General features: G+C 45.0%; 1 protein-coding gene and 1 pseudogene across 4 annotated transcripts; one reads left to right on the plus strand and one right to left on the minus strand.

The window, feature by feature from the left end:
* Positions 1-210: 210 nt before the first annotated feature.
* On the minus strand, positions 211-18354 carry pomt1 (protein-O-mannosyltransferase 1). 4 transcript variants are annotated; one of them, XM_085293621.1, is made up of 22 exons: positions 18093-18272; positions 17243-17327; positions 16937-17153; positions 15724-15855; positions 15507-15613; positions 15364-15414; positions 15024-15170; positions 14758-14866; positions 12500-12559; positions 12319-12412; positions 11586-11741; positions 10925-11055; positions 10731-10826; positions 10563-10655; positions 10186-10282; positions 4408-4500; positions 4196-4316; positions 3979-4076; positions 3761-3874; positions 3554-3680; positions 3154-3331; positions 211-430 (listed from the first exon to the last, which is right to left on the minus strand). In XM_085293621.1, the coding sequence occupies exons 4-22, from the start codon at positions 15834-15836 to the stop codon at positions 256-258; spliced, it is 2160 nt and encodes a 719-aa protein (XP_085149747.1). In that variant the 5' UTR covers positions 15837-15855; positions 16937-17153; positions 17243-17327; positions 18093-18272; the 3' UTR covers positions 211-255. The 4 variants fall into 4 exon arrangements, with proteins under 4 accessions (XP_085149747.1, XP_085149750.1, XP_085149749.1 ...); XM_085293624.1 differs by lacking the exon at positions 3154-3331 and having other exon boundaries at positions 18093-18354; XM_085293623.1 differs by lacking the exon at positions 17243-17327.
* Positions 5016-6699, plus strand: LOC146562140 (uncharacterized; annotated as a pseudogene).
* Positions 18355-18746: the final 392 nt, after the last annotated feature.

An 18746-nucleotide genomic window follows, 5' to 3' on the forward strand; every position in this document is an offset into this window, starting at 1 on the left:
AGTAAAATCCAGTTCATAGCCACCGATTCCACTTTTCCAGTGTAAACACAAAAAGAATGAGGGCACATCATTGTTTTGTTCATCTTTCATTTTGTGCTCAGCCTTCGGTCAACGTCAGTCATCACTAGTTTATCATCAGGGGTTGGTGCGTCAGAGGTCTGAGAACTGAAGCTCCTCCTCTGATGACCTCAAGCCGAATATATGTTCATCTTCTGTTCAACTCATAAACTCCTCTCCATGTGGGTCATAATCCTTCTACCGACGTCGGTACAGGATGTCCCAGGTGTCCCTCCACTTCAGTCCTTGCAGCTGGTGGGCTGACAGTTCAGGGCTTCCATAGGTTAGGGGACAGAAGGTGCGGTAGGTCAGGAAGATTGACAGCAACACAGCCAATGCACCCACACACAATGCACGCTGATGTGTCACGCTGCTGCAGATGCAAACAGAAACAAATATGAACAAAAGTTTTTAGATAAAAACATAAAACATGTCACATTTTCATGAAAATTCAACAGTGAGATCTAAAGCCTGACAAAGTGTGCTTCTATGTCTAACTGGCCCTTTCACACAACATAAAGCAGGTACAAGTTCAGACTGTTTGCAGTTCCATCCATATATTTCTGAACACACCTCTGACGCGGTGTATAGAAAATAGTGCAAAGAGTGTGTTGAATGCCCTAGTGCTGTGCTAGCCCAAAATCAAATCCAGTTTGGGATATTGTTTAAATGATGGTGCTTGGATGTGCACATTTTAGCTGTTGTTTGTTTCGAAGGCCACGTAAACACAGTGCAAAGTTACTATTCAACTACACCGCTTAAAAAGAAAAAAAAAAAAATACAGAAAACGAATCAGCTCTCAATGGAGGGGAAAAAAAAAAAAAAAAAAAAAAAAAAAAAAAAATCATCACACTGGATAATTACAGTGGTCCCTCGATTATTGCAGGTGTTACGTTCCAAAAATTACCCACGATCGGTGAAATCTGCAAATTAGCCAACTTTATTTTTTACAATTATTATAGCTGTAAAACCCCTCACTACACTTTTCTTAGACAGGCATGAACATTTTTACACTTTTCTCTCTTGTTCAAACCGTCGTAGAAAAATAAGTCCAGCATTATAGAATGAAACCAAAGGCACCCGTGGATGCCTTTGACAGTGTAAAACGTTTCGTCGACATTGTTATGTTTGTTGGGGAGAAAACTTACAAACATACAATAGAGCACTTCAGAGTCACACTGCTAGTGATCAAAGATTTATGTAAATTTGACACGCTGAACACATTCTGTACTGGACAGGAGACATGGCACGAGATTGATTGACAGTGGTCTAGAGCCAATCAGGACGCAGAAGACAATGTGCTGTAAACAAACAAACAACATGGAAAATCACACCAAAAAAAATCTGCGAAACAGCAAGGCCGCGAAAGGTGAACCAGGTTATAGCGAGGGACCACTGCATACTGATACTAGACCAGGTTTGTGTTGGATGCCACATCAATTGATGGATATGAAAATTATCAATCTACAAAGGGCTAAATTCAAAGACATCTTGAAAATCAAAGTGAAAAAAATAATGCTGTTGGATAAGTCATTTTGCTGAAATTTCACTGCAGTAACATAAAATGGTACTAGGCAGTTTGTATGGCTCCACATGCATGATGATGTAAAACCCCTCACTACACACTTTATACACTTTTCTCAGACAGGCATGAACATTTTCACACTTTTCTCTCTTGTTTAAATACTCTCAAAGTTCAAACCTTTGTAGAAAAATAAGCCCAGTATTATAGAATGAAACCAAAGGCACCCGCTTTTTTGACGGTGCAAAACGTTTCGTCGACATTGTTGTATTTGTTGGGGAGAAAACTTACAAACATACAGATTTATGGTAGTATCAGTCTTAACCCTTGTGTGGTGTTCGTATTTTTGTTACTCAGCCAGTGTTCATGGGTCTGGTGGACCCGCTAGAGTTTTGGCTTTCCAAATTAACACTATCAAACAATTTTATGTTAAATTACTCAACAGATGTTTACTTCATCCCAATTACAAGACATATGAACAGCAAACATGGTTAATTTTTTCCCTTTACCTTTGTTAGATCACATTTATGAATTAATGTGCTTCTCGTTTTTCTTTTATATAAAATGTTATAAATAAATCAGTTATAATCAAGTGGAGTGAGTGGAAAGACACAACACATTTACACGTGAAAAAATAATTAATTGTTTAATTTTTCTTTTGAAAAAAACTGAACACGGATCTCACAGACCCGAACACCATACAAGGGTTAAAGGCCTGTCTCTGTTTCTGTCTAGTCAGAGACATTCACACCAGGGGCATGCTGGAAGTCATTTTGTAGCTCTACCACTGCTCATCTTATTTCTCCCTGCACAAAGCAGCAGATACCAGTGCTAATGATGGCTGTCCCGCTCTTCTTATCCTCTATTCCAGTAGTACTTACTTGGATCTGCTTTGCTCGATTTGGTTTTTAGGGTTTTCCATTACCAGGTACTTAGCTTGGGTTCCAAGCAATTTCAGTCAAGATGAAAATGCGATGTCAGCAAGCTGCAGGCCACTGATTGGCCAGGGAGTGATGTCATTGAATGAGTTATGATAGTGACTTCTTCACAAGAATCGAAACCACCTTTTTTGAAAGCTGGCAAAAAGGGATATGGTTGCACATAAAATTTTGAGGTTTTCACAAGAATCTCATACAAATATTTCACACTAGAGCCTTGTTAGGAAATTTAAAATAGTGGAAGTGGATCGTCCTACTAAAATACAACCAACTTCTACTCAAGACAAAGCCACTAACTTTCAGCAGCTGTGGTAGAAAATGTCAGTCATCATAAGATAAAACAGGCAGTGGTTCTGTAGATGAATGAATGAATGAATGAATGAATGAGAAAATGGCAATATTAATCCCAGTTTAGTTAAAACCCCATTTACAAAGTCCTAAAAACCACTCGCTGACTCTACTGGCAACTTCTAAGCAACCACTAAATAACAAAAATTTTAATATCCATTTTCTGGGTTGCATTAGGTCACCTTACCCCAATGACTGGTAGTTGCCAGTGACTGACACGATTAAGGTGAAAATTTTAATTTAAATCAGGAAAAAGAAGAGTAGCTCACAAGAGGCTGATGAGCGTACCTGAGCAGGTGAGTGTGTGCATGCTCCAACAGAGCTGGACTTAGTAGGTACAAGTAGCAGAGTGCTGGCAGGTAGTGATACAGGAAAAGAGTTTTGTCCATAAGCAGGAAGGGAACAAAGTTCACCAACCAGCCGCCAACGCACACACATCCCAGACACACAAACTGGTCCCACACACCTGAAAAAAAACCCAAAAAAACCCAAAAACCACACATTTAGTTAGAAATGGTACCATAACCCGAACAGACAGCTGAGGTTAGACTTAGTCTCTGATGCAAATATGTCAGTGCGGACCATCTTTCTGCAGACCCATCTGGAAGGCCAGATGGGTCTGCAGAAACTGTATTTGTGCTCTGATTCTTCCTGTTTTACTGTCAGAACTCAGTGTGTCCCTACGTACCATCAGGTACATCTTTCAAGCCTCGCCTCCTCCTCAACAAGTAGACAACTGCCAGCAGCTGATAGGCAAGCAGGCTGAGATTGGCCACACTCCATGACACCGGGTTACCAATTAGATGGATCTGAGCCTGAAACAGAAAAAGTGGATTACAGGGCTAAACAGGACAAAGCGTGTGTGTTACTCTGCGTGTGTGTGTCGTGTTTTTACATTGGTGGAGGAGTGCAGCCAGTATGCAATGTTGGTCTCCATGGTGATCCACTCTAATGGGGAGGAACTGTATTTGTGCTCCGACTCTTCCTGTTTTACTGTCAGCATCTTCCACTGCCAAGATATCAGATTTGTTTTATTTTACTCCTTTCTGTTTCTTTGCTAGTGTCACAGGAATAAATCTGATTGGACAGTGAGTTTTGAATTCAGGTTCATACTTGCAGTTCAACAAATTTTGCCCAGAAAGAAATTTTTCTATCAACGTCGATATGAGTTGGAGAGTGAAGCTCTGCCTCCCGTTCCTTCTGCTCCTGACCTGGACAAGATTGACAGTGTGCGTTGTGACCTCACTAAAGTAACATTGCAAAGCTACTGAGTGATAATAGTGAAGAAAGAAGAAGGTCAAGAGGAGGAGGAGGAGTTTAGTGGCCATACTGGTTCCATAGCGGTGCTCCTCCACTGTCCATTCCAAACTGCTGCTGTGAGCTTTGAACAGTTTGTCTGCTACAACCTCCAACTGACGGAAACCCCAGTCTGGAAGGGACACACCACTCAGCTGCATTCGCAAACACACACAGACACACACAAACAGGCTGTAATAACTTCATATTGTACAGGCATTCAGCTGAGACATATTCTGTCTGCACCTTGAGGACAGCTGAAGTGTTGACATGAATGAGTCGGACTTCAGATAGGATGGTCTTCCACACCTCTGACTCTGCCTCCCTGTTTGAAATGTCCTGACCACACAAACACACCAACAAACAGCAGGCTCAGTAAAAAGCATTTCAGCCACTGATTAGTATAAAGGTAAGAGGGGTTTCCATATTTGAGCAGCTCCTGTAGGTGTAATGTAAACATGGCCCTGTACTCTTGTGCATATCCTATCTACAAAACACTCTCATGAGTAGATAATTTCGGCTAATTAATCCATCCTTTAGTTGACAATCTTCCAATCTCACCATTTTCAAATTGTTTTACCAGCTAAAGTTACTAATTAAGAATTAATGTAACATAGCTAAGTTACAGCAAGCTACCTAATCTAAACTGTAATATTTTACTAACTTATAGTAATGTTTTGGCTTATGCTAGCTGGCTCACAGAGTCTGAGCTTGTGCATGTACTGCATACAAATACGAGCAAAAGAATGCTAAATGCAGTTCAATTAATGGCCGTGGGAGTCACTGACAACAATCTTTTTCTGGAAGTTCTTTTTCTAACTTCGCTCAGTGCTTCACTATAGACTCGCCTCGGCATGACCAACTACGGAAGCTCCAATGACACCACGTCTGTCTATGACAGACCTGTCGAGCCGTGCTTAGGGCTCCGCCCCCTCATTCTAACACGGCCGACCAGCCCCTCCTAACTCATTCTCGCTTTCTTCCCGTGAGAAACTACTTTGAGCTCCCTCAGCGTATCCAGTTCTCAGGCGTCCCGTGTAGGAGTACGTTGCCGAAGTTTTTCCAGTTCCAGTTTGGATCGTGCTGAGTAAGTCCTTCGAAAGAAGTGTACTTAGAGTTACACTGTGGAACAGCAATCACGTCAGGTGAGCTGTCCCAGCGGTTCCTGGTCTTAGTTAGCGAGGTAGCCGACATTGTGTAACTCGGGCTAACGCGTTACGGTGAGCTGTTCGTTCAGTGTCCGGCTAGCATTAACTTGTTAGCAGGCCACGAACCACATTAGCGTCTTACTAGCATTAGCTTGTTAGTCGACCTAGGGTTCAGTAAGCATTAAGTTGCTAACAATATTGGCTAGCGGAGTGCAGCTAACATGTCACAATGAGCTGACTCCAGCGGCGACTAGCTCGGATTTAACTCCCGCTGCTAGTCCTAGCTACGTACGAAGGCCAAAGAGGATGCACCCCGCCCGTGCCCCGCATCATGCGGTGCCACCATCTCGGGCAGGGACCCTCATCCAATGTGCATCATCTGTATGGGTGCCAAGCATGTTCAGGCTTCACTGGCGGACCCTCAGGGATGCCCACACTGTGTGTTGATGCCAGAGAAAGTCCTGGAAAGGAGGCTGAATGTAGCAGTAACGAACAGTCAGGTCCCCTGCCTGTCCACCGCTACTGCTACGAGTGATATCAGTCATTCGCGAGACTCCACAAGCTGGGCTGACATGATGGAAGAAGATTCCCCGCTCCAGCCCCCATCGTTCAAGGTCCTCCTCAATCAAAACGTGAGCGAGCCAGGTGGCGAGGACACAGAGGGCGATGCCAAATCCGACCTCCTTGACCTAGAGGACAGGATGAGGAAGAGGAGGATGACTCTACCTTTCCTCCCCAGCAGTCCAGACACCGGTGGACAGCAATTTGTACAAGGTCTGCAAACGGGCTGCCAAGCTACGCATCCCTTGGCCAGCCGCCCAGGATGCCGAAGGGGCAGAATGTCACCTGTATGACGGAAAGAGGCTCCCACCAGCCTTGCCACCATCGAAGCAGCTTTTGCCAGCAGTCCCGGCTTCCATGAAAGAAATTAGTTGCTATTGGTCAAGCTCTTTAAAAAGCAAGCTTCCGACCAAGGGCTGCTCTAAGCTTGAGATCCACAGGATGGGTGAACTGTGGCTGACCGAACCCCCAGCAGTGGAGCCTTCAGTGGCGTATCATCTTCACCGTAACTGCAGGGCAATCTCAGTCTCTTCTAGCATTTCTTTGCCTAACAATATGGATTGCCTCACGGCATCTATTTATCAAAGGATGTACAAATATGCTGCACAGTCAGTATGCTCGCTTAATGCAGTCACACTGCTATAAGCATATCAGGCAGAAATTCTGGAAGACATGGGCCGTCAGCTTGACTCGGGTTCCCCAAACCCAGCCCTCTGGGATGAAATCTACATGGTTAATGATCTCATTCTTCGCTCCTCCAGGGGAGCAGTCCAGGGGTGTGGCTATGTTATGGGCCTTGCAGTCTCGGGTGAAAGAGCCTTGTGGCTAAACCCGTCGGGCCTAGGGGATGCTCAGAAGGCTGAGGTCATGGATGCAGCCTATGACCCAACCAAGGGTCTCTTTGGCCCAGCCCTGGAGAGAATGAGAGAGACAAGCACCCACAGAAAGCAGGAGGGAGAAGCATTAAACCTCTGCTTACCCAGAAAACCTAACTCTCAGCCCCAGCAGGTGCCAAGGGCTGGTTTTGCTGCAGCAGCAGCTGTGAGAGGGAGACAGAGTGGGGTCAAAATGCAGAGAGGAGCAGGAGGCCTGCAGTCACCCACCAGGCAAAAGTAGAGAACCAAAGACCTTGGGGCAAGCATTCCTTTGCAGCAGCTGCTGCAAAGAACAAGCCGTCACACCCCGGAGAGGGGGAAAAGAAGCGGTCAGCCTAGCACACATGCAACGTTCTGTGTCACCCCTCTCTTCTCCCCCAAAGAGAAGGAAGATGTTAGAAGGGGTAACCAAATCACTCCAAGGTTCAGAATCTCCGCAAGTTTCCAGTTCACCAGGAGCACCCTCTCAGTCTTCTCCTCCAGTTCAGGGAGGACAGACTTGTGGACAAATGGCGCAGTGTCACCAAGCACTCCTAAGCACTCTGTCTGTGTCACCAAGCACTGCCCAGAGTCACCAGGCACTTCACTGTGTTTTGGGGGAAACAAAAGAAATAAAACGTAAATTTCTGCAGCCAGGCAGTTCGCCAAGGGCAGAATGTCCCCCCCAGTTTCAAAATAAAACCAAAAGAAAATCACTGCCATTTGTCTTTGTCACCAGCGGGGGGAGCTCACGCTCTACCCGAGGGGGACAGCTCCAAATCCTTCCGGGAGACAGGGGTGACGTCACACTACCGCGTCTTCAGGGGCCCGCTCTGAAGTGGTGGAGCGGTGGCGCGCATGTGCAGATCATCCCTGAGCATCCCGGGCAGGCGATCAAAGACCACTGTGAGGTGGTAGTCAATCACCTCACGGAGCTCGGTTTCACAATCAACCTGGAAAAGAGCCACTTGGAACCTGTACAGTATACAAAGTATCTGGGGCTCAGAATAGACTCCATCTCTTATCGCATCGCACTTTCAGAGCGGAGGATCGCATCCTTCACTCACCGTCTTTCCTGCTTTCAGCTGGGGAAAGTCGTGCTGCGGGGGTACCTCTCGGGGCAGTATCATCCAGGGTGACACTGACCACAGATGCATCCCTGTCAGGTTGGGGTGTAACTATGATGGGCAGAGCAGTGAATGGCGTTTGGTCACAGAGACTTTCGCTGAATCACGTAAATGTGCTGCAGCTCCGCGCGGTGCTCCTAGCCTTACGGCATTTTCTGCCATATCTCCGGGGACAACATGTTTTAGTGAAAACAGACAACTCCACTGTGTCTTTGTACAGGTATGGCAAATGGACACACTGTGGACTGGAGGACCTATTGTTAGAATTCTAATAATTATTATTATTATTATTATATTGGCTGCCCTGGTGCTTATATCAACCACCAGGGCAGCACCCGTTCCCGGCAGCTACACAGGTTAGCCAGGGAAATAATTGCGTAGAGCAGCACATGGCTCCTCTCCCTTCGAGCAACTCACGTGCCAGGAATTATGAACAGGGGGGCGGACCTCCTGTCCAGAGGGAATCCACTGTTCGGAGAATGGAGGCTTCATCTACAGGTGGTGGAGCAGATTTGGCAGAGATACGGTTGGACTGCCGTAGATCCCTTCGCCTTACGAGAAAACACACATTGCCCTTTGTTTTTCTCCCTCTCTGTCAGACGCAGATGCGCTACTGGGCGTGGATGCGTGGGCCCATCCATGGCCAAAAACACTGCTGTATGCGTTCTCTCCCCTCAGCCTGATCTCCCCAACACTGAGCAGAGTGAGAGATCAGGGGCTGTCACTGATTTTAATAGCTCCACAGTGGCCATCCAAACACTGGATAGCAGGAATCATCCAGCTTCTGGTGGACGAGCCATGGCCACTCCCCATCCGCAGGGACCTTCTGTCTCAGGCGCGTGGGGAGATATAACATCCCCATCCAGACCAGGTTGCTCTATGGACCTGGCCCGTGAAAGGTGGAATTTGAAGGCGGCAGGCATGCCTCCGAAGGTTATTGAAACCATTCAAAATGCTAGAGCCTCCTCCACTCATTCCATTTACAGCAGTAAATGGCGTGTTTTTGAATAGTGGTGCTATGAAAAGCAGATAATCCCTTTTCAGTGTTCAATGGTGGAGCTGTTGTATTTTCTTCAGGACTTGCTGGACAAAAGGAGAGCTTTTTCTATCATAAAGGCCTATTTGGCAGCTATTTCAGCCTGTCACATGGGGTTTGGTGATAAACCTGCCGGTCAGCACCCCCTTTGTATGTCGCTTCATGAGGGGGGTGCGTCGAACGCTCCCAGTCTCTAGACCACTGGTCCTTTATGGGATCCGTCAGTCGTTTAAGACACACTCTCCCACCACCCCTTTGAGCCTATCGGGGCAGTGGAGTTGAAGTTTCTCTCTCTTAAAACCGCTCTGCTGTTGGCTCTAACCACAGCCAAGCGAGTTAGTGAATTACAGGCTTTGTCTATTCATCCTTAACACAGCATTTGTCTCTAAAGTGTTGGAAACATCATACAGGTGCTCTACAGTAGAGCTCCTGGCTTTTCACCCTCCTCCATTCTCCTCAGAGACAGAGCAGAGGCTGAACACTTTGTGCCCTGTGCAGGCCTTGGGGACTTATGTTGGCAGAACAGCCGGATTCAGGAAGTCGGATCAGCTGTTTGTTTCCTTATCACGCCAGAGGCTAGCTCATTGGATTGTAGAGGCCATAGCTCTGGCTTACACCTGTAAGGGCTTGCAGTCCCCCCCCGGGACTCCGAGCTCACTCCACTAGGGAATGTGGCCACATCCTGGGCTTTGTTCAGAGGTGTATCAGTCCAGGATATTTGTACGGCAGCAAGCTGGGATGTTGCACAGTCATCCCTGGCTCAGGCAGTGCTGGATTCTGGTGCCTCAGGTTCGACCAGAGATCCTGGAGTAGTACTGGAGCGTAGCTTCGGGAGCTGACCCAATCCGGAAGTGGACCATATCTCCCATAGTGAAACAACGAGCAAAGTTAGAAAAAGAACGTTGGGTTACTTAACGCAATCCCTGGTTCTCTGATGACAGAGTGAGGCGTTTCACCAACACTTCCCTCCTTGCTTAGGCACGGACAGAGTGCTTAGGAGAAAGAAATCTGCTTGGAATAAGTTAGAAGGGGCTGGTTGGCCGTATTAGAATGAGGGGGCAGAGCCCTAAGCACGGCTCGACAGGTCTGTCATCGACAGACGTGGTGTCATTGGAGCTTCCGTAGTTGGTCACACTGAGGCGATTTCCATAGTGAAACACCTCACTGTGTTATCAAAGAACCAGGGATTACATTAAGTAAGCCAACATTATCCCATACTCTTTTAATTAAATGTGTGGGTGCACTCCTGTTAATTTAGACAGAGATCAGAAATCACATGCAGCACAAACTGTACTCACCACCCTCCACAGGTTCTGTGCCGGCATAGACACATTGAAGTCTATGTATCCAGAGACTTCCTGAGTGTGAGGGCTCATTGGAGCTGCTACGTCATGACTGAAACACAACCATTGTAACACTGAAATAAACCAGCTGATGGTAAACAGGCAGGGACACACAGAGCTGATGGAGAGGGGTCGACTACAACCCACAGAGGGCTATTTATTCAGTACAGAACTTCAAAGTACTTTTTTGACCTAACCATTTATTTCCAAAGAAACTTGAGATTAGTAACTTTTCTATTTACTCATTGCCTCTAAATGTTTCAAGTTTTGAGCTCCAGAGTTACTGAGACAACAGAGCCCTCAAAAATCAGGACATATCCTGAGTTGTTTACCTGTTAAGAAAACGTGACGTCATCCCATGAACCAGCTGGATGACATCACCGTGACGGACAGGTCGAGGAGGAGTGTCGACCACCAGCTGCTGCCTGACAGAGATATAGACAGTAGTTACACATGGGCCACGTCTCCATGTATAGCACTTGAAGAGAAATGTGATCTACCTGCCCGGCTCTTTGATGATCCACCAGTTGTTGACATCTTTGAAGGGATAACAGGTGACCTGCTGCTGGTGAGAGCTGCCCCGCCCATTGTCATACCTGAATAAAAACAGGAAACATCATTAAATAAATCATGAAGTTGAACTGTAACTGGGATGCTTTTTGAAGCAGGTGCTTAGCTGCTGTGTTGGAAGCACCTGATTGGATAGTTGACTTTGTGAGAATGGAGCCAGCAGGGGATTGGCTGGGAGACAGAGCTTCTCAAAGTCACCTGACTCCCATAAGCCACTTCTAGAGGCTGACCCCGAGTGATCCTGGAGAGACCGCCCTACAACACAAAAATCAATCTATCAATCCGCTCCAGAATGTGATATTCCACTCTTTATACACCCCTTTGCATTTAATCATTAGTTATTATTAATCTCTGGCTCTCTTCTGCAGTGTTCCTTTCGTTTTGTTTCCCTTTCCCCACCCCCAACCCATCACAGGAGATATGAGCCTCTCCCTCAGCTTAATTCTGCTGGAGATTTCTTCCTGCTAAAAGGGACTTTAAACAGTTTTTATAAACTCTGAATCACAAACCATTTGAATTAAAATGTCAAAGGCAGCAGTGAGATCGGGAAGGACAAAGACTGAAACTTTATGTTAATTAATGCTGATCTTCAGGTTACTGATAACCTTAGTAAGACCTGCTTCTGTGCTGTGATTGGTTCTGAAAACTGCGGGGTATTTATCATAAATACAGTGAGATCAAAGATTTAGATTCACTTGTCGGTAAACAAACATTTCAAAACTTTCTAATCTGTTTTCTCTCAGGAAACAGGTCTATAATTACTAAGTGTAGCTGACAGTATTTACCTGCAGGCTGGCCTGGAAAGCAGAACTCATCAGCTGGTCATGTGGTCCGCTGCGGTTCAGGAAACTCAGGTGAACGTAGAACCAGAACACATAGAGCAGGACTGGAACCACCACCAGACACAGAACTCTATGTACACTTTGCACACACACATTCATCTGCACAAAGACATGCATGCAGGATCATTATGTTCTTAGAATCACATTTTTTCATATCATAAATATAAACTGTATGGAAACACTATAACACCCAAAAAAATACATAAATAAATGAAACACTCAGGCAATGCTTTTATTTATTTATTTTTTTTTACATAGTGCTAAACTGCTATTATTAAAACATTGCAGACAAATACTTTTATGCACGTAATGTACTTACATCCTGCCTCACTAGAAATACTATCTAATTCCTAAGGAAAACACTGCACCAGTTTGGAAAGTGTCCTTTTTGAAGCCTTTACATTTACAGAGAAGACCCTGCTCTATGTTAACTGTATTGGGAACACCGTTTTACAAAACCATGACTTTTTGATACTAAAGATGACATGAAACTGGCAAATTAGTCCATAAAACACAACAAAAACAGTTCCTGAGAATGGATTTTGTGGAGCTGGGAACCATTTTTCAAAAGACACATGACATGGAGTATTCTTGAAAGTAGCAGCAGTCATAGCTGCAAAAGTAGCGTTTGCCAGCTAAATGCTGGATATGATACAATCAGGAAGTCTAGACTCACATGACTGATAGTTTTGTCTCCAATAAGCTTCCAGGTGTGCAGAGAAGCCACGACCAGCAGCAGCAGATATGAGAACAGACCCATGTACTTCACCCTACACCAATCACATTTTCACATTAACATTTGCATTTTAAACAACAGCACACGCTAGAGAGCAACAGGCCTTAAATCACTTTCTCACCCTACAGCCGCACCGCAGGAGACACCAGAGAGAATCAGCCAACTGTATCTGGACCAGGAGCTGAGGAGGAGAGAGTAACCATATGACGTCAGAGCAGAGAAAGGGTCTGTTTAAAACGGAAACAAACTGTTCAACTCAGTTTAGTTGTATTAACGTCGCACTAATTTAAAATAACATTTGCTTCAAGTTACATTAGACTGCAAGGTACAAACCCCACAGTATTAATGAGAGAATCCCGAGTAATCACATGATCCCCTATTAGCTAGCACTTGGCGAGAGTAGGGATTAAGAACTTCCTTTTAAGATAAAGAAACCTCCAGCAGCTACTTGTCTATGTTTGAGAGTGGCCCATAGAGTGAACACACTATACCACACAGCTCTCCTTAATAACAGCAACAGCTGAACATGTGAAAATACAAGTTTCAAAAAGATATTTTAAAAAATGGAAATTTTAACCACCAATTGCTAGTCTTGGTAGCCAGGGATCAGCCCGCCAGAGCCTCTGCAATTCCTGTGGGTTGTGGGCCTACAGGAGGATGGGCCCATGTCCTTTTTTCAGCTATGCCCAGCCAGGCCCCATGAACTAAAGCGTTGTCACCAGATGTTTGGCCTTAGGCACCCCCCGGGCCTGGCTCCAGGGTGGGGCCCCAGTAACCCTATCCCAGGCAGAGATAGTGCAAACTGTTCTCTTGATTGTATACTTATAGGGTTCTTTTGAGTCGGTCTTTGTCTGGTCCTCACCCAGGACCAATTTGCCATGGGCAACCCTGGGCAACCCTGCCAGGGGGCAAAAGCCCCCTGATAACATTGCCCTGATTTTGGGAAGGCTCTTAATGTTGTAGGGCTGTCTTGGTTGAAGTGCCTCTACAATGTTGCGTGGAGATCAGGGGCAGTACCTCCGGATTAGCAGACCAGGGTGGTGGTTTCCATTTTTAAGAAAGAGGACCGGAGGGTGTGTTCCAACTCTAGGGGAAAATCACACTCCTCAGCCTCCCTAGGAAAGTCTACGCCAGGGTGTTGGAAAGGAGAGTCCATCCGTTAGTTGAACCTCGGATACAGGAGGAACAATGCGGTTTTTGTCCTGGTCGTGGAACACTGGACCAGCTCTTTTACCCTCTCAAAGATACTTGAGGGTGGTTGGGAGTTTGCCCAACCAGTCTACATGTGTTTTATGCACTTGGAGAAGGCATTCGACCATGTCCCTTGGAGGGTTCTGTGGGGGGTACTCTGGGAGTATGGGGTGTCTGGCCCATTGCTACGAGCATTTGATCCCTTGCAAGAAGCTCGGTCCGCACAGCCGTCAATAAGTCAGATTAGTTTCCAGTGGGTGATGGACTCTGCCTGGGCTGCCCTTTGTCAACAATTCTTTTCGTTAATTTCATTAACAGAATTGTCCCACTGGGAGGAGGCAGACCCAGGGCACGCTGGAGAGATTATATCTCTCGGCTGGCCTGGGAACGCCTTGTGTTCCCCCAGACAAGCTGGTGGTGGCTAGGGAGAGGGAGGTCTGGGTTTCTCTGCTTAGGCTGCTGCCCCTGAGTCTAAGCCGCAGATAAGTGGAAGAAGAAGGATGGATGGAAATTTTAAGTAGGATTAGTCAAGACTAAAGAAGCTGGTTTATGTGTATGTCCTACAGAAATGTAGGAGTAATTCAATATAACATGGCTAACTGTTGGATTTATTCTGCTAACAGCTTATCTGTGAAGTTTGTATTCCCGTTTTGATGAGTGAAATTGTAGTATTTTATTTGCACTAATTAGCAGACATGTGTATGTGTGTGATACATTCATTTCTACTGCATCTAAAACTACACAAAGTATAATTAATCCTTTGGTTTGAGAAAATCTGTTTTTAAGTTTCATTTTGGCTTTTGTGCCATTTTTGAAGCCAGAAATGACAACCTTTGACAACTAGAGAAGAGAGTTATCACCTACAAATGTTTTTTCTACAAGGCTGTTGATGTAATTTTTAATGCAGTTAAGTCAAACACTATAAAAACGAAGTCTGATTTTTGAACCACATGAGGAACTGCAGTTTTTGGCGCTTCCACATGGTTTAAAGTCCCTGAGTTAACCAAACTTGCTAGCATTAGCTGATAATTTAGCGCTCCACTTATTAATAAAAATAAGAAGGTGGCCACCATAAAACTATAACTGAGGGCTTCAAAACAAACCAGTGGGCAATATCACAGTGGCTACAGCCATCTTTAATTTACAGTCTACACTTTCTACACATGAGAAGAGAAATCTGAGACTAACCTGCTGGGTGCATTGTGGAAGCGCAGGTATGAGAAGAAAGCCAGGAGCACGAAGAAGATGAGGACAGACTCAAGTAACATGAAACGTGATTGGACAATCAGAGAGTTCTCTGGAACAGCAAAGATCCAAAGTCAGACTTGACTGAAAAGAGCAACCCGTCTGCATATTCACCGGGAAAGTATCACTTCACTGGTTTATAAAAAGCAGCAGCTAAAAGGCTTTTCAGCAGGAAGACGTTAACTCTTACTCAGCATGGACGCACTCACCCAGCAGCAACAGCACTGCAGCTCCCAGAGCAGACAGGTGGGAGAACTTCAACTCTAAAGTCAACAAGTAGACCAGAGGAACACAGAGAGCTCCACAAAGGGCCGGCAGAAGCCTCAGACTCCACACATTCACCGTGCTAGGATACTCTGCAAAACAAAACAAACACACACTAATTTTAAACAGACCAAAACCAAGTTAGACGGGAGGAAATATAGAAACTGGTTTCAAAAAAAAAAAAAAAAAAAAAAAAAAAAAAGAAGGCACACGCTGGTTTATATAGATTAACAAATTTTCTGGTTTAACCTCTAACTGGATGAAATCATTTTTGGGGATTTGTACCTGCTCCAATTCTGTTCCACACAAAGTTCCCATCAAAACCTCCCAGGTACGCTAAAACAGCAAAAGCAGAAGCACATGTTGGAGCAAAGTATAAATAAAGCTGTACACTCACAAAGGGCTGTGTTGGTATTTTAATAACCCACCTCCAGAGGCCAGGATCATATGACCGAGAGGTGGTCCGCTGTCATCAATGAAGAAAACCCTCTTCATGTAGAGAGACACAAACTGACCATAATACACCTCATCAAACCTGCACAACGGTCAAGGTATAAAAATCAGTTAATAACAGAATGAAGCTTGGTACGTAAGTTTGTATGTGGGTGTACATGATGTTCAGGTGTGTGAAACAGATCCACTCACACCACAGCATTGGGATAATTAAGATGGCTCAGCCTGGTCCAGAAGGCCAGCAAGGAGACCAGCACCAGAAGCAGGTCTACCTGGGCTGTCACCACCAGGGGGAGCTGTAGCATCTCTGACACACAGCTGTGACTGTAAAATAGGAACATATAACCTCTGATTAATAGTAATTAATTTATAACTAAAACAAAAAAAAAACCCACCTCTTTACATCATTGAAATTGACTTCTCTATCATTCTTGCGCTATCTGCCCTTTCTGGAGGAAGATACAACACCCTGTCTGAGGTAAGAACAGGAAGTTTTAGTAAGTGACATTACAGGACTATTAATCCGTTACTTAAAACAGATGCGTCTGCTGTATCCGTACAGTTTATGGAGGGAGCCCTTGCTATCTAGAGCTACTACAGAGAGACAGACAACCAGTTTCACTCACACTTACGGCCAACTGCCAACACAGCAAACTCCACAACCTACTAGTGGAGCAGCACGTCTGAGGCAATAGTACTACCCACCACACCCTGGAGCCAGGCCCGGGAAAGGTGCCTAAGGGCAAACTTATTTTGCCATGATTCTCAAAACTGAGCTCAGCTGCATCCTGCTTCCACGGATCATCTGTTAGTTACTAAAACTGGATTGGGATCAACCTGTGGTAAATTCAGATGATTGGACTTGATTGGAAAGACACATGCCAGAGCACAATCCAAGCCATAAAGTCCAAGGAATTGTCTGTAGATCTCTGAAACAGGATTGCATCGCGGTACAGATCTGTAAAAAAAACTCTGCAGCATTGAAGGTCCCAACGAGCACAGTGACCACCATTAACCTTAAACGAAGAACTTTAGAACCACCAGGACTCTTCCTAGAGCTTGCTGCCCAGTCATTCTGAACATTTAGAGTAGAAGGGCCTTAGTAAAGGAAGTGACCAAGACTGTGATAGTCACTCTCATAGAGCTCCAACATTGCCCTGTGGAGAGAGGAACCTTCTAAAAGAGAAATCATTTTTGCAGTATGAAAACAAAGTTCTCTGGTCTGATGAAACAAAGATTGAATTCTTTGGCCTAAATGCCAAGCATCACCTGGCCAATACCATCCTACAGTGAAGCATAGTGGTGGCAGCATCATGCTGTAGGGATGTTTGTCAACAGTAGGAACAGGGAGATGGGTCAGGGTTGGGGAAATGCATCAATATGCAGAGACATCCTTGATGATTACCTGCTCCAGAGTGCTCTGGACCTCTGACCTCTGGACCTTCTAACAGGATGACGACTCTAAGCACAGCCAAGATAACAAAGGAGTGGCTTTGGGACCACTTTGTCTTTGAGTGGCACAGCCAGTGCCCAGACTTGATCCCGAATGAACATCTCTGGAGAGATCTGAAAATGGATGTGCACCGACATTCCCCATCTAACCCGATGGAGCTTGAGAGGTTCTGCATAGAAAAGAGTTTCTATTATGGAGTACTGTTGTGTATAATTTTGAGGGGGGAAATGAATTTACCCCATTTTGGAACAAGACTACCTTTAAAAAATGTGGAGACTTCCTGGATGCATTGTAGCCTTGTGATTGACAGGTGATATGTTCGGGGTGTATGCTCCCTCTTTCCCTATAGCACATGGGACAGGCTTAAATTCCTGGTCACAGGTCCAACTACTAGACTACCTAGTGTCAGTGGATAACTTAACACTCCACCCTCTTGTCCTAATTACGTTTTTTTTTTTTTTTTTTTTTTGTGAATGGCTACAAAAACCCAAACATGGCAGCAAGCAAATCACAATTGGCAAGTGAACAACAAATGGGTGACACCACAGTGGCTAAATCCATATTTTATATCAAGTTCGTAGCTTTAACACACACATTAGTGTGAGGTCAGTGTGGCAGTGTTCTAGTTTTTGCCCCTGTACACCCCCAGCACGAAGGTCTTTCAAGGAGTACAGCAATTGCAATTTTGTTAAAAACAATTAAAGGTTATATAGAATCTGCACTTCAATCACAGCTTCGTTGCTGCAATCGTCCTGAAGCCTCAGTTCATAACACATTTCCTGGATGTCCCCTTCTCTAAAAAAAATAAATAAATCGCACACAGTATCCCTCAGCGTCCTGCCCCTGCTGCTGTTGCTCTGATCCGAAACAGCCTGACCTCACAGTGATGTGTTCACGTGTCTCTGAGTACGGGTCGGGATGTTGCAGCCCTCAGCTGCCTCTTTGTCACATTCTTTAATAAATATGTGCAGCTTCGCTTTAACGCCACGTTAGACGTTCTTCTACACATAAGAGCAATTAGCATTAGCATACTAGTCTCTAGCTAAGAGGCGCTAAAGCAGCAGCTGCCTTCCTCACTCCTCGTTTTCCTCCACACCGTGTATGTTACCTGTGGCCCAACAGGTTAAGCTCATCTGTTGCCGTCCGCTTCTTGCCGTTTCTCCCGGTGTATGCTTTGAACTCAAGAGGCGTATAAACGAAGTTTTATAGCAGCGGCCGTTCGAAGCTTCCGGTGATTGATTATACTGCACTACCATCGGTTCGCTCGGAGCTCCACTACATGGCCTGTGGCTGGCCGCTGAAGGAGCATTACAACGGCGTGTTTAGAAAACTAAAAGTTTTAGGAACGGGTCTTACATTTAATACTACTTTTAATATTAATAATTAATTAATACTAATAATTTCACCTGAAAATTAGCCCAGTCGAAAAATGTATAAACCACATGAAAGGGAGCAGTTTCAAATGTTCATCGCAGTCCACCTTGGACTGACTGTCACTCCCAGGGTGAAGGTTGGCACATAATTGCGATCTCATTTATAGACACAGACAGACGATTTTTAATGACTCGTCGCAATTAATTACCATATTATCACAACCCCATCTTCTTACTTTATTGCCATCATGATGTACCAAAGTCACTTTGAAGACACCAACTGACCGTGAGCGGCTGCAGACCTAGTCCTGTCTTTCAAAGGCAATGAGATTTCAAGTTCATTGCAAATAACTGAAATAACTTTGGTCATGCTCTGGTCTCCAGCTACT

The sequence above is a fragment of the Mchenga conophoros genome, linkage group LG12, assembly GCF_057382185.1.
Source record: "Mchenga conophoros isolate Kocher_MC1m ecotype Shallow Benthic linkage group LG12, M_conophoros_male_GT1.1, whole genome shotgun sequence".
Lineage (NCBI taxonomy): Eukaryota > Metazoa > Chordata > Actinopteri > Cichliformes > Cichlidae > Mchenga > Mchenga conophoros.